Here is a 27619-nt window from a genome sequence, read left to right as displayed (position 1 = left end):
GAAAATTCACCTTCCTAACAAGTTACAGTCTAGGCTGCATCACACAACAGACAGTTCACTTATTTTAACAGGGGTTACAAGCAAATTTTAGAAAGAAGTCTTGCATAAGATATCTGAGCTATAAAAACGTGCAAGCACTGAGATCTGAGAAAGGATAAAGCACTGAAAATAGGAAGTACTTACAGCTGCACACTATTTAGACTGAGGATATTGATTTTTGGGGATCTCAGATTATCTTGTTCAAGCTATATAGTAAGCAGAAATACACAACTGACATCTTTAAACAGATCATCTAAAATATTAGGCAAGATTGCTACAGGACTGGATAATGAGTAAAAAGGAAATACCATTCTCAGTAGCCATACTTTTCGTCCATAAGAAAAGTTCAATGCAGTAGAAGCAGACAAACCTACTAGTTAGCGTATGTAATTCAACTATTTCAAAAGGTGACTTTGTTTACTTAAAACTATATTTGGATTCAAACACAAGTATTTCAGAAAAAAACCCTGTGTGGTGAGATGGACGTTTCACACAGTTTTTTCAGTTGAAAGCTTACCAGCTACTTCTAAAGCTAAACCAATGTTTCTGAATTTTAAGCTTATGTGTGGTCCTCATTTTATAATGCTAGATGCTGGAAATCTTGTTTTTCTTGTCTACAAGAGAATGAGATTTGAGAAACCCAGTGGAGTAAATACTGCGAGTCTCATACAAAGGCTTGAATTCTAATGAGCATACACTTGCTGAAAGATTGCAAAACCTTTGGGTGATCTCCAGGAGAAAGGCAATGAGCCCCCTGACGTTAATGGGAGGTTTGCCATTGGCTTAATGAGGCCAATACTCTAAGCAAGTACGGCTGATTTCCCTGTTATTTGAGCAACACATTTTTTGTAACTTTCTCTCAATTTTACTTTAAGGAACTTGATAGGAAGTTAAAAATTCTGAAGCTGGATGAAACGTTTTAAGAGAAAAGAAGGTCCCCTTCCTTCATTGTGCAAAATGAAAAGCATGCTGCACATTTCCTCCTAAATTCAGTTTTGAACTTGCTCAGAATTACTTTTAAACTACGTCATAAGATTAAGCTTGGCAACACTCACAGGGAGGGCGATTTGCCACTACATCTTGATAACTTAAAAAATCCTTTTGCTTTGCAAACAAATAAATATTTCAAACTGGGAAGAGATCTCAAACCTGTTGATTATTCAAATTTTGTCACTGACCAATAGCCAATATATAGTATCTTTGACATCTGTCTTTAGACACTGCACAAATGAGAAACTGAGGCAAAGCAGTGGAGTGAGTTTAGTAAATCATAGATGAGCACAGTGTCAGCTTAAGACTATTTCAGGTAACTTAAGCTTTAAAGTCAGAGTGTCAACACACCTGCACTGACCTCCATAATGAAGAAGTCAGTCAGTATGAACATTCCATTTAGAGCCCAATGGAAGAGATGCATTGTAGGTATTAAACAATTTTGCCCTCTTCAAAAATCAAAACCTTGGAAAAATGAGAATCTAGCAGGGAGGAAACTTTCACGATGTTGTTTTGACTTAACCATTCTCACTGCTTCAAGTAGCAAAGCAGCTTTAAGGCAATCACATTTTTCCAAAAAGGTTCTCATTCATAAATGTTGCAGCAGATATCTAAGAGGAGGAAACAGAGTAACATGTAGAGAAACATGACTGTTCTATTGAAGCTTGGGACTGAAAATGTTTTCCATCAGTAAGTTATTATTTTTCATTACTCAAATTTTTTGCTGCATACATGAAGTACTAAGAACAACTGCAAGAGCAGTTTAAAAACTTGTAATATTGCCATATCTGAAAAAGTCACCTATATAAGGTCTTAGAAGCCTTATAAAAATTCTGATTTACAGAAGACTACAGAGCAGAATAAGGAGCTACAAGCTATTTTAGCAGCTGAATGCAAAGCATGCCATCTGCATAATACATTTTACCTGGATAGACACACAGAAGGCAAAATAAATGAAAACAAAACTAGCAGTCCAAACCAGTAACTTTAGATAACAGGATGGCATTACGTTGCCTACGACAGTATCCAAGAGACTTTTAGAAAACAGAACTAGAAAATGTAAGGACAACAGATACCTGGCTCACAGAACTGAAAGACAAGTAACTTTATTTTTCTGCTGTTTGGTCTCCAGCAGAAAAGTAATGCAAAACAAAGTGGGGAGACAGGATTTTTTCCTACCCCTCTTTGATACAGAGAGTGGGAAAAAAAAAAAACCTAAAATGCTTGAGTAAAACAGCCTTCAAAAAGGAATAAATGAAAAATGACAAAGGATCACCATCAAGTTCCAAAACCCAAGGATGCTATCACTTGACTACCTTAACTACGGTTTGCTCTTAACTAGCGCTTGCTCTTAGCCAGTTGGTAATGCACAATAAAATATATTCGTTTAAATTATCACAGGCTAATTACTAAGTCATAGTAATTCAATTACATGTGACAATTGTCCATGCTCAAGTCACCTCCTCAAATTCTGATCTCATACTTGCAATAGCTCCAGCCCTCAAGTCAGTTTGCTGCCCTTCCCTTCATTACTGCTATGGAACAAATCTTTTGGTACACAAAGCTAAACAGCAACTCAACTCAACTCTAAATTCTAAAATCAATTTCTTCAAAACAAATTATAAACATGGATTTTAATGTTTTTCAAAAATTAAAATATTTGAAAAATAATTTGTAAAGGCAAAAAGGCAAGACATTCAAACTCTAACACAATGACAGCTATAGAAAGAATAAAAACCATAAGTTTTAAATGGACAGTTATATCTTATTCTTTTACCCCATGTTGTGCACAAGCATGATATGTTACCACATCACCACTAAGCAGCAAAGCATCAACAACATTTCAAAAGTAGGATTATCTTGCTCAGTTTTACAAACGGTAACTTTTACCCTACCATCGAGGAGACAGTCAAAGTGAAGGCACTGTAGGTATTCTCTCTCTCTCATAAAGCCATTTAGGGGTGTTGCCCAGCCTTCTGCCAGCACTTGCACCCACTGCATATCCACCTTGTAAAGAAATGGAGAAATAGACTTACAGCAAATAAAAGCTGTTGCTCACTGATTTACGTCAGGTCTTATGATTTATCATAATAGATCATAATTTACCCATAAAAAACAGCTGGTATAAATTTCTCAGTATTACAGTTTTTAATCACAAAGAATTCAAAGTGTCCACAATTAAGAAAAAAGCGCAACTTGGTCCTCAACTGTTCATATTTCTGGCTATTTTCCAGTCCTTGCACTGGATCAAATGTCCATGTGTTAAAAACCAAACCAACAAAACCACAACAAACTTTATTTGTAAATGTTTGATAAAGTGCAACTTAACAGAATTAGGAAGTCCCACCTGCATTTAATTTTTTTACAAAGCAAGGTAACTAAAAGGTTTAAAAAAAATAAAAAAAAAAAACCCACAAAAAACCCCCACAACATATACAATTACCACAAAAAAAAAAAAAAAAGAATTATTGGGTTGAATATTAACAGGTCTCATCTTAAAACAGACTGGAAAGACAATTTTTATTGCAGAAACTAGTGAGACAATCCAGAAGTAAAATTCTCTTGGGACTAGTACTTAGTTTAGTTTAAGAGGTATCAGCTCACAGGGAATTTCCTTCCTTAGCATTTAAGCAGTCACACTATAACTTATTGTGTGGCCTTTATTATTTCTGCATGTGCATTACTAAGACCTGGTCAAGTCTTTGACAAGGACAGGCTTTGCTTGTGCAAGTCTCTTTCAAACAGTATGACTAATTTTATTACACTCTTTAATTTATGCTGATACAACACACGTTCTCTTGCCAAGTTTATGTTATACACTTGCTTGATATTTAACAAATCACTAGTTGGGGGTGCAGGGGGAAAGGATTTGCTAGATTTTCTCTGTTGCAGGGGGAGCAATTTAGAATGGGACACTAAGAAAATTTAATCATGATCTTAAATAACTATTCCCCATCAAAGCAATAGTTTTACAAACACATATGCGAATCTAGTAAGATGCAGTTAAAGCAAGTATGAAAATTTATTAATAGTAGAAGGCTAGGCAAACTTTAAGGCTATTTACTGCAGTGCTTAGTATGTTGTCTCAGTCCTTCAAAGTCAATTTACTCAGTGCAGAGGCTGAACTGTGAGCTCAGTCATCTCCTAGACCAAATGCTTAGCTTTAAATTCTAGTAATATTTTCAAAAAGACAGTGGAAAAAACTCATGCATTGGATGTGTGTTTAGGCATAGGTCTTTAAAAAAAATGATGATGCAGAACAGAAACAGAGCCAGAAGCACCTTTGTCTAATTTATTTCAGTTGGAAGATACTGCATTCGACCAAAAGAACAGAGTTGATCAAGCTGATCCATGCTTTTCCACATTTTCTCTGTTGGAAGCCAGAAAAGTAGCATGAACATGTTCTAATGGGGGAAGAGAGAGGGAGAAAAAAAAACCAAAAAACCCCACCAAAAACCCCAACACAATACCAACCACAAAACAATAAAGTAGATGTGATCATTTCTCTGTAGACTTAAATTTGCAGTTGTTTAAGCCTGGTATATATAAAGGTCACTATCTTTCACCTGAAGGTTACCAACAAGAATAATCAAGAAGCAGTAACTGATTTCCTTTGTACTCCTAGGTCATTACAATTAAAAATAAAATAAAATAAATATAAATAAATAAAATAAAACAAATAAATAATTGTTATTATTCTAGAAATAACTACTCTACAAGACATGACAGGCACGGTTTACTCCACAGACTGGGAGACAGGGGTAGGTGTGTGGGAGGAAATCACTGTAAATTTAATCTCCAGGCTTGGGATAAACTAAGTAACACTATAGCAGATATAATGTATTAAAATACAAAGATTCAATTGTTACCTCCAGTAACTGATCAAAGAAAACACAGATGCTGTGATTTCTGTCAAGAACAGAGGGGGGAAAAGTATATCAAGATACATTCTGTAAGCAGTACAGGTATTTTGACTTTATCTCCTTCCACTGGGCAACAGATTGTATTTCAATTTCATCAGTGAGATAACTGAACACACAATACCTTATTTATTTCCAAGGTTAACAGAGACTCAGCATCAGTTTTGGCCAACTGTAGCTTGTTTTCTGGCACATAAAGCTCTTTTACCTCGTAAGAGGCATCCACTGGTACAATATCCTGTATAAAAGGAACAAACAGAACTTAATGTTTGCTCAGAATGCTTCTTGGACTCTGAACACATGGTCAAGAAGTAAAATTTTAATGTTGCACTACTCTGGAGCAAGAGTTTTACTCATTTAAAAGCCAGCACTGTTCCAAGATTCTGATATATTGCTAGCCAAGCTGCTAGCTTTAAAAATTCAAGTGAAACATTCTGACAAGTGATTTTTTTTCTATATCTTAAGTACCCCATATAACATTTTCCTAGAAAATATTTTAACTATTGAATTAAATGCAGTTTTTATGACTTATTAATGCCCACGATACCTACAGCAGAAAGGAAGGCTACACTTTTATACTTGCTAAAGAAGTAAAAAGATATTTTCGACATGGGGCATTTGTAAATTTGAGCCATTTACTATACAATATACATTAGAAGTGGTAACATGGAGTACAAAAACCCCTCTCAAATAAAAGTGGTTAATACAGAAGTACAAATTAAATGTACTACCTACAGCTAATGATACAAAACCAGTGTCCTAATCTACATACTAACAGAACATTTAAATGAGAACCCATCTGTGTGTATGTATATATATATGCAATTAACTGAAATCTAGTCTTATAACCAGAAGCACACAGAATACAGATTTTTCTTAATTTGGAAAAAATTCACTTTTCCTTCACATATTTTAAACAAGACTTCACGACACTCAAGGCTAAAAGCTTTAAACTTCTCATAAGATATGAATATAAGGATAAAATCATTTAAACAAAAAAAAGAGTCAGTAAAACCAGCTGACAGTTCTTTTTAAAATATGTTCTTCAGAGGTTTGGAAATTTTTGTGAAGTAATGCTTTACTTTTTGAGGGGAAAAAGAAAAGGTCACCTTTATAGCAAATTATATACAGACCCATATCAAGAATAAAGAAATTATTTTCCCAACGTACACAGGTATGCTTGCAGGAAAAACCAAGTTTGCCTGAGCATTTTAAACTGCTTATCCAAGCATTTATCAGATATTAGGCACTACCTCCATGGAAAGTAAAACAAAGGGAGTAGGATGATGAAAGCAAGTGGGAGATAAAATGACTGCAGGCATAAAAAAGACATGGCGAGTCTCACTGGCTGTTACATAATTCATACCTCCAACGGCAAACAAAAGGAAAACAAATTAAACTAGCACTTAGCAATTGTATTTTATAAGTTCAGCCCATTATATCAGACGTCATTTGGGAAGCTGATTTTTATTAAGCAGTAAGCTAGGCAAAACCTGCCTTCTTTTTTCTCTGCCAGAGCAGCAGCACTACAGCTGAGGAGTGCTGCAGCAGACTCCCAGAATCAAATGAAGGCATTGCCTGCTGTAAAGAACAGCAGACCTTACAAGTATAATGACTGAGTACACATTATGCTGCTTCACTGACAATTCGCCTCTGGAGCCTGGCTCATTACCATGCTAGAACATCCTAATTTTACAAACCATCAGAAGCTGAAAATACATGTGCCTATTAAAAAGGTCTACTCAAATATCATCCTGGTTTTAATGTCAGCACTAATGGACAAAACAATAGAGAAAAAGGTTTTACAATGCAGTTTCTGCCAACAACCTACCCCATTATAAGGATGTAAATAGCCTGAAAATAGTTCTAGCAACACTGAGTCAGACATTTAGAGAATTTGTAGGACTACTAAACCTAGGATCTTCTGCAGACATAAAAAATGTAATTTAAAACATCATCTTAGATTTTTTTTAAAAAGAGGAATCCATAGGTCTTCAAACTGTATGAATTTTAAGAAAATTCTAGGCTAGCAAGCCATCTAGTGACCACTTTAAGGTAGTAACTTCTCAGAAGTCCATTCTACCAAAAGACAAGTTATACAACATTCCTCAACATTTATTATTTCTCCATTCATATCAAAATCAGCAAAATAATAAACAACCTAGATGCTTTATGGGAATTTGCCTCCTTAGACTGCTATGATAGGTTCTTTGCTAGTGCTGTCAAACATCCTCAACATACTGTAAAGAAAGGGCCTCCAGGCAAGTTTCCAGCCGATGGGAATCCACAAGTGAAATCCAATTTATATTACTGAATTACTAGTCTTACAAATTCATATTAATTAAGGTGTGAGGCCACTGAATTATTTATATATATTGAAAAAACAGATTTATTTCTGTGAGTGTAATAATTACTGCATTGGTACCTACAGCTTGCAGGCAAATTTGTGAGTACCTTACGTACAGGGAAAACTGAAAAATGCAGTAACAGCTGTGATCTTAACAGAGAGGGGTACAATTTTCTGGACTGAAACCTTGTGCCCATTATGTTATGTTCTATCACTTCTTAAATTCACTTAAGCCATAGAAAAACTACTCCTCTTGTGCCAACAAGAAAAATTTCTGACCACAGGCATTCACTGCCGTTTCTCCCAAATGTGTAAAGACACCTTAACACATTTATTTTGGTCAAAATAAGTCATGTTTAGCTTACACAGTACACCTGTATAAACCTAAATCATTTTGAATGAAAACATCTACAAAATACTCATACAAACGCATCAGTCAACAGACCTACCTGGATGACTGTTGCCCAAGCAGAGTCTCTGTGATTAACACAGAGTGGCTCTGAACCAAAACCTTGCCTGTGCCCTGCCCCAGAAGTTAAAAAACAAGAGAAGAAAGCAGGATGGATAGATAACAAAAACAACACCATCACAGTATTTAATGATTACACAATTCAGTGTAACTGGAGCTTGTTCTTTTAATAACAACTCCAAAATTATACATGCCTTTTTTTTTTTTAACCAAGTTGAGCTACTGAAATCTATTTCTGTAACATTCAGCAGTGTATTTTCAAAAGAAAGCAATCACAACCAAGGCAGACATATTTCATAAATAGGAATTCCATAACTTAAAACAGGAAGTTCTGCGTACTTTCCTAAGCATAAGAAGAAATCAATGTTTCATTACTGTGGGAAGTACAAAAGTTAAGTACTAAGGTATGTATTTTTTAAATTATGCTTAGAAATTTATACTGCTCACTCTGGCTTGCATCTTTCTTGTTAAGTGTTTAAATCTTCAGTGCAATAGTATAAAACTAAGAGTATAATCTTGCATATCATTTACACAGAGTGGGTTTTTTTCCCCCTCAGCTTCTCACACAAAGTAACTATTAGCCTAATCTGAGAATTATGGAGGAGCCTGCAAAGGTCATCTAGTCCTGCCTCCTGCTCAAAACTGGATCCAGTACAGCAGGCTGCTCAGGACACTGCCGATCAAGTTTTGAATACCTGAAGGGATAGAATATCCACAAACTGTCAGGGAAACTTGTTCTAATATTTGATCATCTTTACAGTAAAAAGGTATTATTCCCCTATGCCTACCTTGAATCTCCCATGTTTCATCTCATGTCTGTGGCCCCTCATCCTCCCTTGTGCACCTCTGACAAAGGCCTTAATCTCTCTTTTTTATACTCTCCCACTGCAGTGCTAAAAACAGCAAAAAGATCTCTTTTAGCCTTCTCTTCTCCAGTCAGTTCCCCTCAGCCCTTCCTTTACAGCAATATACGCCAGTCCCCGACCACCCTGGTGGCTTCCACCCAACTCACTCACATCTTATGAAAACCAGTTCATCTCACTCATGTCTATGTATTTTTCAAGACCCACCAGAGTCAAAATTTGCATCTTACAGGGAAAAAAAAAAAAAGAAAAAAAAAAAGAGACTGACTTCCAAGAACAAGCCTTAGCTTCTACTGTGTTCCTAATTCTGACCATTCCAAAGTACAGAATTTAAATACAATCGCAGGGAATTGTGTGAACAGAGCTAGGAAACCCGTACTGTGTAACCATGAGGAGCACCTTCCCAAACACCAGTGTAATGCCAAGCTTAGACAGGAAATTGTAACTGTTGGGGGATGGGTGGAAGACAGAAGAAAGGACACAACGTTTATACACACCCAATGGGTTGATCTAAACAGTAGAAGAAGGGTGTGATCAAATTCCAATTTAGGGGATCGTATTTGCAGAGCTGCCATAAACTGACACCCATAAGCGTGGGACTTTTACAAAAAGTTAAAAGTTCAAAGTTTCAAGTTACCTCCTGGAAATTCAACTCTTTCCTTGTACAATTTTGCACTTCCTTAACAGGAAAGGTGGCATTTCTGAACTATGACTTCTGCAGAAAATACTTTCCAGCCTAAATAATGAATTTACTCCATAGTAAGGAAACACAAATTTTGTGCAATGGGCTAGATCAGCTATATTTGTTGACAGGAAAAACAAGACCAAAACCAATTAAATCTTTATAGCCAAACACCTGCACTAGGCTTGCCTGACTCCACCAGAAAATGTCATCAGATTTGAAGTCAAATTTATCAAGCTCAAAAGCCGCAAAAGTCTTTCTGTTGGGGGGGGGGGGGGAGGGAATAAAACAAAAAAAAGGAAAGAAGTGTGTATAGTACTGAAAGCAGCTGGGGATAACACTTGGTAGCTGTAGGAGATATGCATCAGTACCTTGAACTCTAGGTCCCTAAAAAGAACTTTCAAGCATCTATTGCATTCCAGATGACGCTCAAAAACAAGTTATACTGAATCTGGAAAGTTCTTGTGTGGTATCTGCTTATAACTCCTTTTTCTGCATGGTTACTTCCCTTTTTCTTCCATAAAGGGCTGAACACAGTTTTGGAAAAGTCCTGCTAAATTTGCTTCAGAGTTCTTTTCAAATAATATGAAAAATTCTAAGAACCAAATAATTCTACTACCTACAAAACAGCTGTGTTTCAAATTCTTGGTTAATAAACTTCTGTATGTATATCTATCTCTGCCACAATATACAATTATATAGTTCCAATTGTCTTCTCTCTTCTGCTACTACTGTCTGAACTAGTATATAAAAACACTCCTTGAAACTCAAGGATTACCAACACTGAGTGGATTTCTTCCCAAACTTTTTCACAGCTACTGAAACAAAACAAACATCACAAATTATTTTTAATACTGCTTGCCTATGGTCTTTTTTCTTTACAAATCATAATGGATTATTCAAGAACACCACAGACATGGCTTGTTCCAACTAAAGGAAACCTACAGAAGTTATACTCAAGGTATCACTGAATTAAGATGGTGTGAGAACAAGACATGCCTGTTCAGCCATGCCTTGGGTTTCATTGTCTTTCACTGAAGTAAGAAACCACTAAGATATCTTGGCATTCATGAGACACTGCTGTCTACAAAGAAAGACAAATCTGTGCTAAGATGTGCCTTAAGCAAAGGACAGAGCTAAGCTGACTGGGCTAGGGGCCAGCATTCAGCACTGTAAACCAAGCATGCTAACACAAGACCTTGGGAATCACCATCTCGGCACACACAACATTGGTTTCTACAGTTATGAAACTTAGTGAATTGTTCTTCTGAGCAGGAGGCACATGGCCTCCCACAATCAGGAACTGTAACCTCCCATACACAGGACTCTGGTACAGCACTCTCCTTTTTTCTTCCAGAAAACATTCACATGAGCATTAGGGTAAAAACCATAGAACCACAGAACCTTTTGGGTTGGAAGGGAGCTTTACTCAAGCTACACCCTAAATTTCCAGAACATCCACCTCAGAAAAACAAACAAACCCACCACAAAACACATGAATAATTGTCTGCTGGAGTATCAAAATTAAAATAACTGTTTGAAATGTCATCTGCTCACTACCCACTGACTATAGATAAGAATGTATGGAGACATTTCTTCTACATGAAGATTAGCAAATTCTGGCAATCTGATTTCAAGAGGCCATCTTATGGCTGCCTTCACTTTTAGTAAGGTTTGGGTTTTTGGCTTTTTGTTGGTTTGGGGGGGGGGGTATGGTCTGCTTTTTTGTGGGTGGTTTGGGGGATTTTGTTTGTTTCTTTGGTTTTTTGCCTTTTTTGTTGTTGCTTTTTTTGTTTTGTTTTGTGCATGGTTGTTTTTTTTTTTTTTGGGGGGGGGGGAGATGTGGTTGTTTAGGTTTTTTTTCTTTGTTTTGGGGGTTTTATGTTGGGTTTGTTTTGCTTTGGTTGGTTGTTTTTTTTAGGTTGGTTAATGAACTGAATCACTTAGCAGACAATGGGAGGAGGCCCAGAGGCTTGAAAAGGGATGGCGTAGACTGCAGGCATGAACAAGGACAGTCTTACCTTTTCAGAAGCTATGAACCATTACCTCAACTCAGGCATGTAAAGAAGAACAGCTTCCGGAACAAGTCTTTACTCAATTGCAGGATCACTTTTACCAGCACAGGAAAAACAGTGGAAACCAGGGAAACTAGACACAACCACAGCACCCCTATTTAAGCCAGCTCAAAGTACTGTGTGAGTGCATCCCTGGCTCTTCGTATCTGCAGTATATATTAACTTGAACAATACAAAGTAAAAAATTTCAGAATCTTTAAAATTGGTTGCTATCATTTGCTAAGTCAGCATTCATCACTGGTTCTGTAACAACTGACACAGCCTTCTCTCCCTCCCACTTATCAGGTATGATAATTAATCTAACTTGATTTTCCACTTGTCCAACTTTTTTTTTCACTTAGAGATCAAAATTGTTGCAATGTTTAGGTTTAAAAATGAAGCACACATCAGGACAAGTTTAAAAGCTAAAATTTAAAGATGAATAAGCCTTTAACTCTTAAAAACTGTCTTTGCTTTTCCTAGAACATGCATTCAGACTACAGGCACAAATGCTTTGTAAAAAGTAACTAAGATATACCAGCATTTCTGCTCACCCTTTCTTGAAGAAGTTCCACAACTTGTTGTACACAGTCATTCACATCACAGGAATCAGTTTTCAGCACAAGCTCTGGGGCTTCCGGTTTTTCATACTCCGAGTCAATCCCAGTAAAACCTACAGAACATAAAACAAAAATCTTAAGCAACTTTTCCCAAAGGATTACTCCATTTTAACAATGTTCACAGGCAGTTTTCTAGATATAAACCAACACGACAGGCAAGAGCACAGGGTTTTAACTTTCTTAATACAGCATTTCTAAGGGAAGGCAACAGGTTTTTTTCTTAATCATACCATCTGCTAATCCTGCTATGTGACTGCATTAAACTTCAGCGTTCTGCAGCACATACATAGCTCATTTTTGTTGGTGAGTTATTTGATTTTTACTGTTAAGAAAGAAAGAAGCAATAGCAGTAGAACTGTGCACATCAACCCAGAGTTAGTAATCCATCAGCTGTCCTTCATTATTAGCTGTGATGTTGTGGGTTTTTTTGAATACAAAGCATGATGTCCAACAACCAGTACACAGGTGAATTTAACACTCATGACACCAGGCAATACTCGGAAGAGTAAGAAATTCCAACATCTATTACCTTAGTTCAGCTAATACATCCATTTTAAGATAGCTGTTAATATGAAGTAGATGTGTGTGTTTACTATAGTTGTAACAACTACTGCCACAGACACTACAGGCTACAGTGAGCTTGTTCTGGCCTACTTAGCCAGCAATCTGATTTGAAAAGGAGGAGATTCTGACTGACCATACATAAACAAGGAGGAGGAAAAAAAAAAAAAAATCAAAGCTAAAGGCAAAGCATGTAAGGTCTACAAGTCAGATCTGCAGCAGAAATATCAGCTGAGCTACAGCCTCTGAACACCTGCATCCTGCACAACTACAAACATTAAAACTGAGTTTTTCACTTCAGTCTTAAGTACTCTGAAAATTAGTAGCATAATTCCCCACCTAAGAAAAGAGACTGCTGTAGTACCTCATGTGATAAATAAAAGCCAGTATCAGTACCAAAACCTGTATACTTGATCTGATTTTAGGAGCAGTAGGAACAGGGGACAAAGAAAGTGTCTCATTACCACAGACAGAGGAAAAGGTGGTGACAGTTGCTCACTTCTGTGAACAGACAAGCTCATTTAATTTTCATCCTTCATATATCAGATGGGTTATAAGATACAGCCAGTACTAGACCCACTTGTAACTTACTTAGCCACTGTATACATCACTACCACTTTTAAAGTAACACAAATCCATTATGGAGCTTGGAAAATTCAAAAGTATTAATGAAGTTCTCCAGCACAAATAGGGATTCTGTACAGACCTGGTAGTCCTGGGGTAACAGTTGGACTTGATCATCTTAAAGGTCTTTTCCAACCTATCTGATTCTATGATTTGTATCATGCCATATCAAGCCACCTTGATATGATTCTGAGCAAACCTTAGGTCAGCCTTATTTATTCCTGGTCTTCACAGGACATATTTGGTAGCATTAGAAGTATGAAACAATCAATCATGTGCTATGTCTTAGATTTCCTAAATTTTTACAACCCTTTTGATAAATGCTGAGTTCATCATTACAACATCAGTAAACTCAGCTCAGGAAACGGTTACTTTAGAATAGTTAGGGCTGGAAAGGACCTCAAGATCATCTAGTTCCAACCCCCCTGCCATGGACAGGGACACCTCACACTAAACCATCCCACACAAGGCTTCATCCAACCTGGCCTTAAACACTGCCAGGGATGGAGCACTCACAACCCCCCTGAGCAACCCATTCCAGTGGCTCACCACCCTAACAGGAAAGAATTTCCTCCTTATATCCAATTTAAACTTCCCCTGTTTAAGTTTTAACCCATTACCCCTTGTCCTGTCACTACAGTCCCTGATGAAGAGTCCCTCCCCAGCATCCCTATAGGCCCCCTTCAGGTACTGGAAGGCTGCTATGAGGTCTCCATGCAGCCTTCTCTTCTCCAGGCTGAACAGCCCCAACTTCCTCAGCCTGTCTTCATACGGGAGGTGCTCCAGTCCCCTGATCATCCTCGTGGCCCTCCTCTGGACTTGTTCCAGCAGTTCCATGTCCTTTTCATGTTGAGGACACCAGAACTGCACAATACTCCAGGTGAGGTCTCACAAGAGCAGAGTAGAGGGGCAGGATCACCTCCTTCGACCTGCTGGTCACACTCCTTTTGATGCAGCCCAGGATATGGTTGGCTTTCTGGGCTGCAAGCGCACACTGAAGCCGGCTCATGTTCATTTTCTCATCAACCAGCACCCCCAAGTCCTTCTCCGCAGGGCCGCTCTGAATCTCTTCTTACTTTAAAAATTGCTACCATCAGCCTCTGCAAACTATAATATAACACAAAGTAAAGAAGCATTTGAAACAATATTTGCAATGAGTGATTGCATATTTAGGCTTTTTTTTATTGCAGGCTGTAGTGACATCTTGATCTGAGCCTGGGGATATGAAGTAATTTTCATGGGCACTAGCACAGAATGCTAATTTCAAAAAGTTTCTTCAGAAGTGTTCTTAATGGCATTTACAGAAAGAGAGAGATCACGCTTTGCCTGCTGGAAGAAGTAACTCTTGTTAATGCAATTCTTTCTAAAAAATCAGGCTCTTTTTTTACTAGTCAATGGACACACAAAGGACAGACTAATCCTCAATTGTAAGAGCTTGCAACAGCTGGTGTAATTTTCTGCTCAGTCCTGTCCCCAAGTCCACGTTGCTTTTAAGGGTGGCACAGACTTGAGCACATCCACCTATGTGGAGTCACATTACACCAATGCTTCAGGTATGAAAGGATGTGACTGCACCTAGGCTCACCTTTAATTTCTCCAGCCCTGGCTTTCTTGTAGAGTCCTTTAACATCTCTCTGCTCACAGACATGCAATGGAGCATCCACAAATACTTCAAAAAAAGGCAGACTTGCCCCTTCATGAATTCGTCTGGCATTATTACGATCCTGACAGAAAACAGGAAAAAATAAATAAATAAAAGATTGCACCCACATACTGTGACTTTCTGCTTTCAAAGTTCTTTTTAAAGAAGCTGACAGTAAAATGTAAGCAAGTTTCAAAGTCTGAAAAAAGAAACATGATTTGATCAACTGATGTCCTGCAAGCTATACCAGTCTAACTACAGTTCGTCACATGGTAAAAGCCAACATGAAAATTCTAAGTATTTTACATTAACCTGATTTATTAAAAGAAAAATAAATAAAAAACACCCAACACCCAACCCAGGCATACACTGCAGAATTTTCTGTACCTGCCTCTATCTTTTAGTACAGTCCTAACTTTTACATCTGCTTAACTCAGAGGAGGTATTACCTGCTACTCCTGATACAACCACCTTCTCTCCAGAGCACCAGATTTATCTACATTCATTCTTCTGACAAGACTTCTATACTTCAAACATTATTTTATTTGTTTCAATGTTTGATCAAGCCATACATCTGGTGAATTTCAGTTAGAGACCAAAACACTTCCAAGAATCCACTCTAAATAATCTCTCATTAAACATTATTATAATTAGTCTTACATCTAAAGACCTGTATTTTACTGCAAGATCTTGAGTTCCTCAATTTATCATCGCAAGAACTGTTTGTACCACTATAACCGAAGAAGTAACACCTTCTCATGCTGGGAAACATATAAGCTACAGCCCCAGTAGCTTACAAGATACGTGTAAGTATATTCAAGATACTGGTGTTCACTTTGTCTCTTCCATCTGAGTTCTCATAGATAAGCAAAAAATATAAAAAAAAAAAAAAATTCTTAACAAAACAATGTAAACATGGATTTAGGTTAATTTTCAGTATTATCAAATGTTATGTTGGACACAGAGCATGAAATAAAAATAATTATGGGCAATTACACATTTTTCCCTTAAGCCATTTGGTAAAATACAGCCCACACCATTCATTCACTAGAGCTAAAAATGCTTTTAAAAAATTTAAGTGAGTCTTCAGGTTAAGTGTATGCCTATTCTTCATAAAGTACTGGAATCTAAATGGATCAAACAAGACATTGTACTTTTGATACTCTTTCTTCGACTATCATTTGCGTTTGTTCCTTGTATTAGATTAGTAAATTCTGTCTAATAGACTGAAGGAGAGTTCCAGTTACAAGACTAATGCAAACTTTTTTGTATATTTAAGATTAATGTTTCTTATTTAAATAATGAATAATGAATAATTAAATTTGAATAATCATCTCTAGAAAGCACAAATGACATTAAAAAAGAAAAAAAGACAAAAGAAAAAGTCAAGCAAGTATTTGATTCTAGCTAAGTTCAGTGAGGGATTCCCATCACTGAGTTACATTTTGTATTTTCCCTACACTTTATCTAGAGGAATTTCGTATTTACCTGAGTATAAGGAGAGATGAAGGAAGTGATGCACACCAAACCAGCATCTGCAAAAAGTTTAGCAACCTCTGCAATACGACGGACATTTTCTTCTCTATCTTCTGGAGTGAAACCCAGGTTCTTATTAAGGCCTTGGCGAATATTATCACCATCCAACGTGTAGCATGGAATGCCATGGCATACTAAATACTCTTCTACTGCCATGCTCACTGTAGTCTTCCCAGCACCAGACAGACCTAGAATATTCAATAATATAACTACATAAGCACAGAAACAAGTTAGGGCAAACTGTAGTACATTTACCACTGCTAGTGTGAAAAACCCAAAGTGACAGGCATCAACAGCAATGCCTTTCAGAGATGCTTACCTGCAATAACCGCCAAGTGCCTTTTACACAGACAATAGGTATAGGGACAGTAAGGCACAAAGCTAAGTGTGCCATAAGAAGCAGAGAACAATGTGGCCTTGAGAGTTGCTACCACTTACAGAGGTTGTGCACATTCCCCAGTGCCGCTGCTGGCAGTTGATACTGCCTGAACAAACTAAACTTGGAAACCAAACACAGTTAAGATGTTATGTTTATATCAGAAGAGGAAGATCTCACTCTGAAGTCAATTCCAGTCAGCGTAAGAAATGGGACCAGACCACACTATTCTTACTCCTTGCAGAATAACAGCACTGAATTAGACACCACAGACACAGTAAAACTTGCCCACTCGGGACTCACACAGAGCATTCGTGTTTTACTATCTGGAATGTGTTAGCAACAAGCAAAGACAATTTTCATACTAAACTTTAGCCCAGTTCAGTATCTTAGGCAACAAACCTTTAAACAACTCAGGAGTCTTACTGGCACTTAAAAGTTTACTGTTTGCTTTAAGTTGGAAATGTGTTTAAATAATTTTCCAGACTAGATTTCAGGAATTCATCTGGAGCACATGCTTCTGCTTATACTGAGCAATCAGCTGCTAAATGGGACACAAACGCAAATCTTCATAACACAAACCCTTTCAGTAAGTAAAATATTTAAAAATATAAGGGTAATGGCAGTCTAAATAAATTAGCACTAGCGAGTGAAGAAAAATGTTCTGAACTTTATTAGTGGTGGTTAAGATTCATTCTAGACAAAGCAGGTGAGCAATTGTATTGTGGATCACTTTTCTTTCCTTGGGTTTTATTCCCTTCTCTCTCCCCTTTTCATTACAATCATTATTATTGCTGTTACATTTTACTTTATTTCAATTATTAAACTGTTTTTAATTTATGGATTTTACCTTTTTTCTCCTGACTCTGCTCCTCATCCCATCAGGGTGGGGAGAGTGAACAATTAACTATGTGGTATTTAGTTGCCAGCTCTGATTTAAACAAAAGTAATCTTAAGGCCTGTCATGTTTTAAAAGAATGATGACTGGAAAATGTTTCTGTGTAGATAACTGAGAAAACATTTTTATCATGACCTTTTTCAAAAGGATATTAATGAATTACCAGGAGAAACAGAAAGGCAGCCTACCAGATCACTGAAGCATTGAGACATGCTGGAGCTATGTGACAGACAGGGAGACAAAGTGCTCCATTCTTTTACCAAAGAAATACATGACAGCAAGCTCCTGTATCATTTCTTTTTGGAGTGGTTCTCTGCGATTTGTTATTAACTACTACTTTACCTTTCCCACATGTTCATTAACACTAGTGGAAACAAATTTTACATAGTGCAGTAAGATTCTCTAATATTTTGTGAAGATCTTTTGTATCACAATAAAACAGTGTTCTAAATGGTTTACAAAATAATTAAACAACACATTGCTATATTTATTTGTTTCTTTTCCATTTTAACTGGGAAAAAAAAAAAGCCTCCAAAAGGAAATAAGTTGAAGCTTCAAGAACTTTGAAAGACAGAACAAAAAATCCCCTCACAGTTATGAAACAAAGGTGTCTTCTAGAATTTGTTTGCCCCCTCTTTTTTACAGCCAAAGCAATTTAGTGAAAAAAAGCGCTGATTTCAAAAATAACTCCCAGTATATATTGCCTGAACACACCACTGCTGTCCAAGGCATAGGTTTTATATTGAATCATTATTGCAACTGAAAGAGACAAGATCATTCTAAAGAGAAGAGACCCTTACAGAAAAGATTCAGGAACACAGTCTTGGGGACTGGGAGAAATAAGTCAGGTTTCATTTCTTAATAGGTTAAATGGACAGTAAGAAGAGCCAGAATTAGTTAAAACACACAAAACCCCCATGCACTTCAAAACTCAACCAGAATTAAGCGACAGTGCCAAAAAAAAATAAAAAATATGCTCCTAGAGCACTGAACAAGATACATTCGCAAATTACTATCTGTCCCAGAGCAACTTCTTCCTAGTCTACCTAAAAATAGTAAAATCGCATCAGCATCTCAGATTCCACAAACATTCAACTTTGCAGGAAAAAGAAGGAGCTACCGCTAAGTAGCTTTTCAGAAGAACAACTAAAACAAAAAGATCCTCAGAAATCTGTGACTCTACCTGTTAACCAGACCGTGCATCCACGAAAACCACTTCTTGTTCCCACCACTTGGCCTCTCTTATTTCTGCTGACATGATGAGCTTGGTAGGTAACATTGGTTGCCCTCTGCATTCCCTGTAAAAGAAGCAGCTGATTACGTCTTTAACGTCTGACAGGATGAGCTGGCAAACCATACTGAAACTTCTTCACAGGCACAAAGAAAGACTTGAAGACAGATCAATAGAAGTAAAAACAATACCAAATCCATCAGCTGCAGCATAGATCAAAGGACACAAAGGAAATTAGAAAAGCCACCCATAGCAAACCACATCCCTTGTGCTCCTTCAGTGAAACCTGAGATTGCCAGGTTAGGCAATTATTACTTTCAAATACAACTTGTTTAAGAAAAATCAACTATATAAATAGGGATGAGCTGCTAGACACTACTTCTGTTCAAGTCATTTAAAGGTAAGATCAAATGGACTCTTCCTCTCTGAGCTAAAGGTTTCTGTCATAAAACAGCCAAACATCAGCTCATTTTTAACTCTTAAGAGGCCTTTTCATTGCAAACTATGCATGTCTGGTCCAACTTTCAGTTCAGCAGACACACCTCCAAACCACTCTGCCATCATCTATATCTTCAGTCTCCAGAACTAAGCCAGTTATATATTCTGAGTGCTTAAATAAAGTACTATTTCTAAGTGATTTACTAAAGAATTTACTTTTAAAGATGGGATTTTCGCAACATAATTTTAATCACAACAAAGCTGGTTACAGATTTTCTGAAAACAATTTATTCCTCGTAATAAGCTGCTGTATGGGTATCTTAAGTAAAATTACACTGCGTCAAACACATTTCACAGTTTAGGGTGAGGGAACCCACAGGAAGATCAGCCTCAGCATTCCCGTAAGCTTTAATGGCATCACGTAACATGAACTTTGTTCATAAAAGATCAAGAGCTTAGACAACCAAAGCATGAACAAACGAAAAGAGAATGCTAAAAAAATTAAAAAAACAAAAAAGAGAGATGGGGTGGAATTAATGGTGTAAGTAATGCTGCTTTGACTTCTCTTGCTTACAAACATATTCTAAGATATTCACACTGTCTTCTCCTTCATCATTTTATCAGTACTAGCTGGAAAGAAAAGCACTTATGACATCTAATAAAAACAAAAGAAGGGAGGATATTCAGAGGATTACAAAGTACTAGCAGGGAGCTGTTCATAGTTTTAGAGAGAAACACCACAAAGTAGTGTTAACAGAAAAATTGTACCTACTTGTGGCTTCAAGAGCTGCTGCTGCAGCATTCTTCTGCAGAAAAACACTTCAAAGTTTATCTATAACCTAAGTGGAAGTTATGAATTTGTGTGACTGTATGTCCCTATACACAGCTGGGCTCACAGTTCACACAGAAACAAGGTAAAAACAGATGTTCAAGTTTTTAGACACAACTCCATAATTCAGTGGTGACAGTCCAGCATCTAAAATTATATGAAGACTGAACACCAACCCATAAGAAACCACCACCTGCAAGCAGTTTATAACCATACAAAATGAAGTTGTATTTGCTGATCATGCTACCTTCAAATTATTTATCTCCAAAACCAAAGCTGTTTTGTACATGAAATTATTACAATATAGATAACGAAAACCAGAAGTCAGAAAGTAAAAAAAAAAAAAAAAAAAAAAAAAATCAAATTCTTTCTTCCTATAGTAGAAACAAATACGTACTACATAAAATTGGAGGTATCAGCAACCAAATGGACAGATTGTGGAACTGAAAACAACAAAAAGAATTTAAGTACTTAGCCTTCAATTAAAAGAAAGACATACTGTTCATATACTATACATAGCAATTCAAACTAATACATTAATAGCAACATTCTTTCTCATCAATTCCAGTTGTACTGTATCGTACCAGGCACTGGCAAAATACAAGTCAGTCTCAAAGCACAGCTCCCTTGCCACTGTCTCTTTTACACTAAAATGCAAAAACACACGTACTTTGCCGTTGACTCCTGGCGATCAGTATGTTATCAGACCCAAATACTTTGGAAGTCAAAGGTCTCATCCAAGGAGACTTCTTCCAGACTGTATTCAGTAAGTTGCATCAGTTTTCTTTGTTCTCCAGAACTAGCAAAGCAGCAATGCAACTGATCAGGGTATTGCACTAAGCTGACAAAACACATGAAAGCAGGCAAAAGGGGTTCTTAAAATGATGAAAAACGACACTACTTTAAAAAAGAAGAAACAAAAAAGTATCAAGCAACAAATGAGCATTGATGACACGGCAACAGGAAGGCCAACAGACTGCAGGAATACAAGGCACACAAGTGCAACAGAGCAGCCAGCAAGGTCAGGGGTGGGACAATAATCCTTCAGAAGCAGGCATCCAAGACTAAAGGTTAAAGTGCCCAAACTGTCTGCATGCTTTCAAAAACCACACCTATCCCCAGCAGCCCCACCTTTTGTTTACGTGTGTATGTATACAAGACAGCTCAGTACTACTCCTGGACAAACTAGCAAAATCTTCCTTGCCTTCAAGCAGAGAACAGCTTTTTATAGAAGTGCTCTGAAGAGTTAATAATTTAGCAAGTCATTCTCTCTTGTTGAAAAAAATCCAACAACCTAGTAATGTTTCTTAATCCTGTTCACTTTCCTACTAGATGATTCACTAGCGCCGCTGAGCAACAAAAGCCGAAAGCTGCATCTTCAAAATCGTATGTTTTTAATTACTATCCCGGACACATACATTTACTACAAATATTGATGTGGTACAGAGAAATACTCAGGAGCAGAAATCAGTGGCTTACATTGGCTGCCCTCTTAAATAATTTAGCCAGTCTTCAAATTCCTGTACGTAAAATTTTATGACTATCACCTGATGAAATTAAATGGCCATCCGAAACGATTGCAGAAATGAAGAGCAGTCATTTCCTTTTATACTGCATCAAAGCATTGCTAGCCTTGGAGATCCATATTATCAATGTTAAAAGAAATGAAACATAGAAAATGAGTAACAGGAAACCTCAATATGATGAAGTACTGTTTAAAAAAGAAAAAGCTATTTTAAACTTCTTAGCCTAATTACATTCACTATAATAATCACTCTACTGAAACAACACACTAAATTTTTGAAAAGGGGCTAATGAAAAAAAGGGTATTAATCTCAAAGGTCTTTTTATCTGCCTTTTTTTTTTTTTTTTTTTTACAACCATTGGAAATTTACTCTCTGACTTGCCTACAAAAATATTTCTTGCACCCCATGTTACATATTAAGTGCTTCTGCGCTACTTATACAAACACTGCATTTTAATGTTTTCCCTCCTGCATGTTAAATAATGCTCTGGTCCACTCTGTTTCACTATAACAGTAATGCCAGCTGAGAAGGCTGACATATCCTTCCGTTCTTCTCCCCCACTATGCCAGTTTGTGCCTCACATGAAATCTGACGTGCTGCAATATAACAATATCTTCGTACTGAAGATAAAAAAATTGGAGTAATAAGCCTTTCACTTTAGATGTGCACTGAAAAGCTGTAATAACACAGCAAGAAAGGATGATTCTACAGCTTACTTTTTTTTGTCATAAAGGTAACCTTTCACTTTGCAGATAGTTGACCAGGGAAATGAGTACAGACATCTAAGAACTATGGAAACAGAAGAAAGAAAGATGTGGACCAAAAGGAAATATAACTCTGTCAATTTATCTGTATAAATATTTGTTGAGGGAGACTTGACCTGCATTTATTTTCTTATCTTATTCTTGATGTTTTGCCCAGTTGCAACCTTTTTTTTTTTTTTTTTTTTTGCCAAAGCCAAATCTGACTATCAGTAACAAACACCTTTGAGGTAAGAACTCAAATCAGACATCCAGATAAAGGAGAGCAAACCCAAGTTGCAACACCAAGATCAAAAGGCAGCAGAAAAGATTATTGCTTAATTGTTTCATAATTAACAGCCAGATCATTACACTGGCATAAACTGAATTTATTCTTCACTGCTTCAGAGCAACAATGAAACATTGTGCTTCTACAGTCACTTGACATCAAACTTTAACTTTTCACAAAGCAAGACCCCTGGGGTAGGAAGAAAAGCTTTCAGTGGCAAGCAGAGACTTCCCATGCCACAGCACTAACTTGAGGCAGCTTTGACATTGGAAGCATCAGGAAAGGACTGTGTACAGCGCAGGCATGGTTTCTATACAAACCATACATACCCAAGAAGCTGTGACTAAATCCATAGTCTTCTGCTGTAAGATGACAGCGCTGATTCCCCAAGCGAACACCACCCATAAGCTAACAATAGCAACAGATCCAGCATCACCTCTGAAATGCAGCCTTATCTTTAATGCCTTTCCCATTTCCCAAACACCTCAGATGCATTTCTAAGCCATTTGCTAACTTGCTGACCATGTGCCTCTTATAAGAAAGGCTATCCCAATAACGCACATTTTTATGACATTTTTTCTTCAGCAATGACAACTCAACCAAGTGATAGGTTTCTTTTTCCAACCAAACTGCCCTCCTCAATAGCAAAACAGCAAATCCAGCAGACTGAACATTGCCCGTTTCCATTGTCTACAAGGAGAACAGACATAATTCCAAGACAAAAATTCAGATGCTAAAACAATGGCATTTCACCCAAAAGTCTACTCCATATGTAGACCAGCTTTCAGGACCTGTTCACCAAAATATCTGCAAGGAATGCTTTCCAATAGCTACTTTCTCAAATTCTGATTTGAAATTCTGTGCCTTGATTTGGACAACTGTGCTTGGAAAAAGAGGGCAAGCCCAGAAATGGTATCTGAACAGTAAGATGCTTTGTAGAGATTAAAATACTAACAATTCTCTAATCCATATTCTACCATAGCCTACAGCATTAAATTTCCTCACACTTAGAACAAAAACTCTTTATCTTTATCCTCACAACTGCCCTTCACAACAGCTCGCCACAGTGATACTGATTCAACAGGGCATCTAAACACCTTTGTGTGAAGCATCACCCAACTTGACAAATGCATACTTTCCTGCCACTGTCACAAATGATTTGTTATAAAGTTGGGACAGTTTCAAAAATCACAGCAGCAGAAAACAACCAGAATACTGTACAGCACTCACTGATAACCATACTGTAAGGAACACACCTTCACTTGCCACCTTCCACAGTAAAAACATGACCAGAACCAGAGATAGCTTATTCACCAGTGCCAGAGTGGAGTCATTAGCTGGCATCAAAAGGAATGGACAAAAACAAAGCCAGAGATGCCTCTGCTGAGTACACTCTCAAAAACAAGAACTGGAGCAGGCTCTCTTGAGGAGCTACGTGCAAAATGAGGCAACACCTCCATCGCGTTAGGAATTAGAGCTACAATAAAAAAAGCATTTCACAAGTCTCCCTATCAAGCTAGTGTAATTGCGGTATTTGAGGCCAAGTTGTGTGCTGCTCTGTAGCTTCGAGGTGTCTGTGCTCGGAGGTGGGCTTGGCAAGGGGATTTCCACAGACAGAGGTGTATTTTGGATAGTGCTGGATGCCCAGAGAAAGTCTGGAAGACAAGGCTTTGCCTACTCTCCTAGGGGCTGCCAATTCCATCAGGGTATAATGGTTTGCTTTGACTTTGCTCTCAGCTGAACAGACGCAGAGTCAGAAGTGCCAGAACATTTGTGTGTGGAGCATGTGAATCAGCAGCACTTTTTTTCCCTTGTGAAGCTTACTGAGTTATAAAGAGCAATTCAGCTGAGGTCTGCTGAAGAAAAAAAGGAGAAGCAGACATCTTCCAACATCTTCCTCTGCTTGCCACGTAACACAGAGGGGATTGCCATCCTCAACTGAACTCACTGAACAGTTGATGCCACTTAACTTTCTGTTAATTTCAGTTAATGTCAGTCAATGTCAGTTAGTACTCCCTGGGTTTTGCCCTAGCATTTCCTTTGTTCCGTGAAACCCATCTTGGCTTTGCTTCTGACAAATTAAATGATACTGAGTAACTTTTGAATACACTTTGTTACTCCCACCCAGACATGATCTATTTCACTATCTTTGTAACATATGATTTTGCCTTTTCCTCACACAAATCAAAAGAATGTAACTTACCAATTACTCTCCTATGCAAACAAGTTTGAACTTGTACACAGTGGAAGAGGCTTGGACAGGCACAACATTTACTGAACTTTTTTTAGTACAATACCAACTTTCCCATTTTCAGACAACGAAGGGACTCTTTTTCTTTAACAGATTTGTCATTTTAATAAGAGCTCTGTGGATTGTACTACTCGCAGTAAGACTTCAAAGTCTGGTTTACACTGTTACTTTTATATCAAATGTTTTCTGGATCTTATCCCTCATCTGTTTCAGCTCAGTTTTGTAGTTTTAAAAAAAATCATGCTACTTTTCACTTGTCTTGCATCATCAAAAGTATCAAATGTTCTCAAAGGCCTGCAGTGTATCTTCTGACTAGCTGTGTTTTGGTCTTCACTGTAAAAGGATCTTCCCCCATCTTTATGGCTAAGAATGAAGGCTTTAGTTAGATTTTTTTTAAAACCCTGTCTCGACAGTTTTCCACATAACACCCACCATACAAAGAACCTCAGTCTTTGGCCGACCCAAGTTTATGAATGGCCACATTGTACATCGCATTCTGAAGTCTTCCTTCTTCCAGCGCGCTAGAAGCTGAGGGCTCACAACAGAAGAGGCAAGGATGAAACCCCCAGCCCGCCGGTTCCCTCCGGAGGGGCTTCCTTCCCTTCCCCACATGCTACCCCCTCGTTCCCGAGGACAGCGGCACGGGCCGCCGCCGGGCGCCATGGCGACACTCCTCCCAGGGAGCCCGCACGGCCGTTCCGTTAACCGCCTCGGCTCCCTCCGGCCCGCATCCCTCCCCTCCCAGCCGCAGGCGGGTGGGCGGCAGCGAGCGGGGCACGAAGCCCCCGTCCCGGCTGCCGCCCACTGCCACATCACCACGGCGCTCGACCGCGTCTTCCTTCCGTCCCCTCTGAGCCCCGCACGCCCCGCTCGCCCACCTGCCCACTGGCGCACCGCTCCCTGCACGCCCGCTCACCCAGTTCGGCATCCTGTTGCTCAGCTTGACTTTCTTGCACTGGCTCTCGGGCAGCTCCATGGCCGCGGGGGGACAGCGACGGAAGGAGGGGAGGAGGAGCGAAGGAGGAGAACGCGCCTTCCCCACTGATGCTAGATGCGGGAGAAGCCGCAGCAGCCGAGGCGCTGTGCCGTGTGCGCGTCCCCGCCCGCGGCTCGGCCAAAGGTGGTGCAGGGCGGAGCTGCCTACCGGCACCGGGAGGCGGGGGGAGCACAGCGGCGTCTGCGCGCGTGCGCCGCGCCGTGACGCGCGGCAGGGTGGGCGGTAGCTGCGGCCCACAGACACTTCCGCTGATGCCGGCCTGCGGCGCCCGCGGCTGCCCCTGCCGGGTGGTGGGTACTGACCCGAGCTGCTGCGGGTAGCCGTCAGCCAGGGGCTCGCAGCTCCTGGGGAGGAGGCCGTGACACCCCTCAGGAACAGCTGAGGAGCGGGACAAAGCGGCTGCCTCGTTTTTATGTGACAGGGACAAGCTAAAGACATCGCCTGAGCAGAGCACCCTCTCCGCTCTCTGTGAGGGGAGACAGGGCTTCGCTGCAAAGCCTTACCTTGGAGGTGATGAAACGCTGAGAAACAAGTGTAGTCAGGAGTCACTTGAAAGGCAAGGACTGCTTTAATTAAATCTCCCACCTTACAAGGAGCCCAACAAAGCTTATTCTGTGCTGCGTTCTAGGAAATCTCCTACCGTGAATTTGGAACAAGAAGTTCTTGGATTCTAACTTCTAGACAGGAACTGCTTTAGCAATCAGGTGCTAATCTTAAGGTGGAGATGGTGCTATACTAACAGGAGTTACATCTGCTGTATAAATATTAGTCCATTTATATCAGTTCCAGAAAGTAATTGCTTTAGTGCTTAAGTGCTAATCTTAAAGTGGAAATGGTGCTGCACTAACACGAGTTGCATTTACTGTAAAAATATTAGCCTATTTACAGTCTGTCTGTAGATTGTTTGTTCTCTGACAGTTTACACAGGAAATAAAAAGGTCTTCTTTGTGGTTTAATGTTTACTCCTGCTATATCGGAAAGACATTCCTCCAAGGATACTAAGGTGTTGGTTTTAAAGCGTATCTTGAAATTCAGATTAAAAGCTTGTCGTCCTTATGCAAGGTAGATGACCTCCCTGAAATCAAGAAAAATAATTAGAAACACTGCCAGGTAATTTGAAGGTCAGATAGAATTTATACAACCATTGCAGTTACTTATTTAGGCTTGACTTGAATTACAAGCATGCAGCTTGTATTCATATACATGAATTGTAAAGCATGCAGCCCGGCAAGTAACTGCAACCGGCAGCACCTGGCTGCATTCTGACCTTGGCAACCAGCAGCAGAAACAGGGCCTGGATTTTACTGAGCGGAACCTCTCATGCAGTGTTCTCCCAAGCAAAAAAGGAGACCTAGCATACTGCCCTGCAACAGGGAGCTGAGAGCTTTCCCTGTTCACTATTCTGTTATGCCTAAAGCACACTTGATTAACTGCACGTTGTGCAACATTGCTTTACGCAGCTTGGGTCATTCTAAATGTTATTTGCAATCACAATCCTTTTAAAATTCTACTGTTACTTATCCTAACTGTGCTGATACAGATGGCTGCTCGTGCATTTTGCCTCTATAGCATCTTGACCTCCTTTGACTATTAAAGAGGGAGATGAGAAGAGCATTTTTGAAACATAGTAAGAAAATACATGTTAATGTATACAAAAATTTTGGGGACAAATAGCCCTGTGTATTCTTTGTAAGGTT

At 38.6% G+C, this 27619-nt stretch overlaps 1 protein-coding gene across 3 annotated transcripts in view; it reads right to left on the bottom strand.

Annotated features, from left to right (window-relative positions):
* The window catches only part of PAPSS1 (3'-phosphoadenosine 5'-phosphosulfate synthase 1), a 45189-nt gene extending 19093 nt beyond the window's left edge, over positions 1 to 26096 (bottom strand). The window contains exons 1-7 of one of the 3 annotated variants that reach the window (XM_065690557.1): positions 25842 to 26096; positions 18805 to 18919; positions 16300 to 16535; positions 14755 to 14893; positions 11919 to 12037; positions 5074 to 5187; positions 2925 to 3036 (exon numbers count right to left, since the gene is read on the bottom strand). In XM_065690557.1, coding sequence (XP_065546629.1) covers positions 2925 to 3036; positions 5074 to 5187; positions 11919 to 12037; positions 14755 to 14893; positions 16300 to 16535; positions 18805 to 18919; positions 25842 to 25901 — 895 coding nt within the window. In that variant the 5' untranslated portion in view covers positions 25902 to 26096. Of the gene's footprint in view, positions 1 to 2924; positions 3037 to 5073; positions 5188 to 11918; positions 12038 to 14754; positions 14894 to 16299; positions 16536 to 18804; positions 18920 to 20062; positions 20108 to 20789; positions 20901 to 25841 lie in introns of those variants that run through there. The other 2 variants (XM_065690572.1, XM_065690565.1) reach the window with 2 other exon arrangements.
* Positions 26097 to 27619: the final 1523 nt, after the last annotated feature.

Source organism: Lathamus discolor, chromosome 1, assembly GCF_037157495.1.
Source record: "Lathamus discolor isolate bLatDis1 chromosome 1, bLatDis1.hap1, whole genome shotgun sequence".
In the NCBI taxonomy this organism is placed as follows: domain Eukaryota; kingdom Metazoa; phylum Chordata; class Aves; order Psittaciformes; family Psittacidae; genus Lathamus; species Lathamus discolor.
The sequence above is the reverse complement of the archived record's forward strand: the minus strand, read 5'-3'. Positions and strand labels throughout refer to the sequence as shown.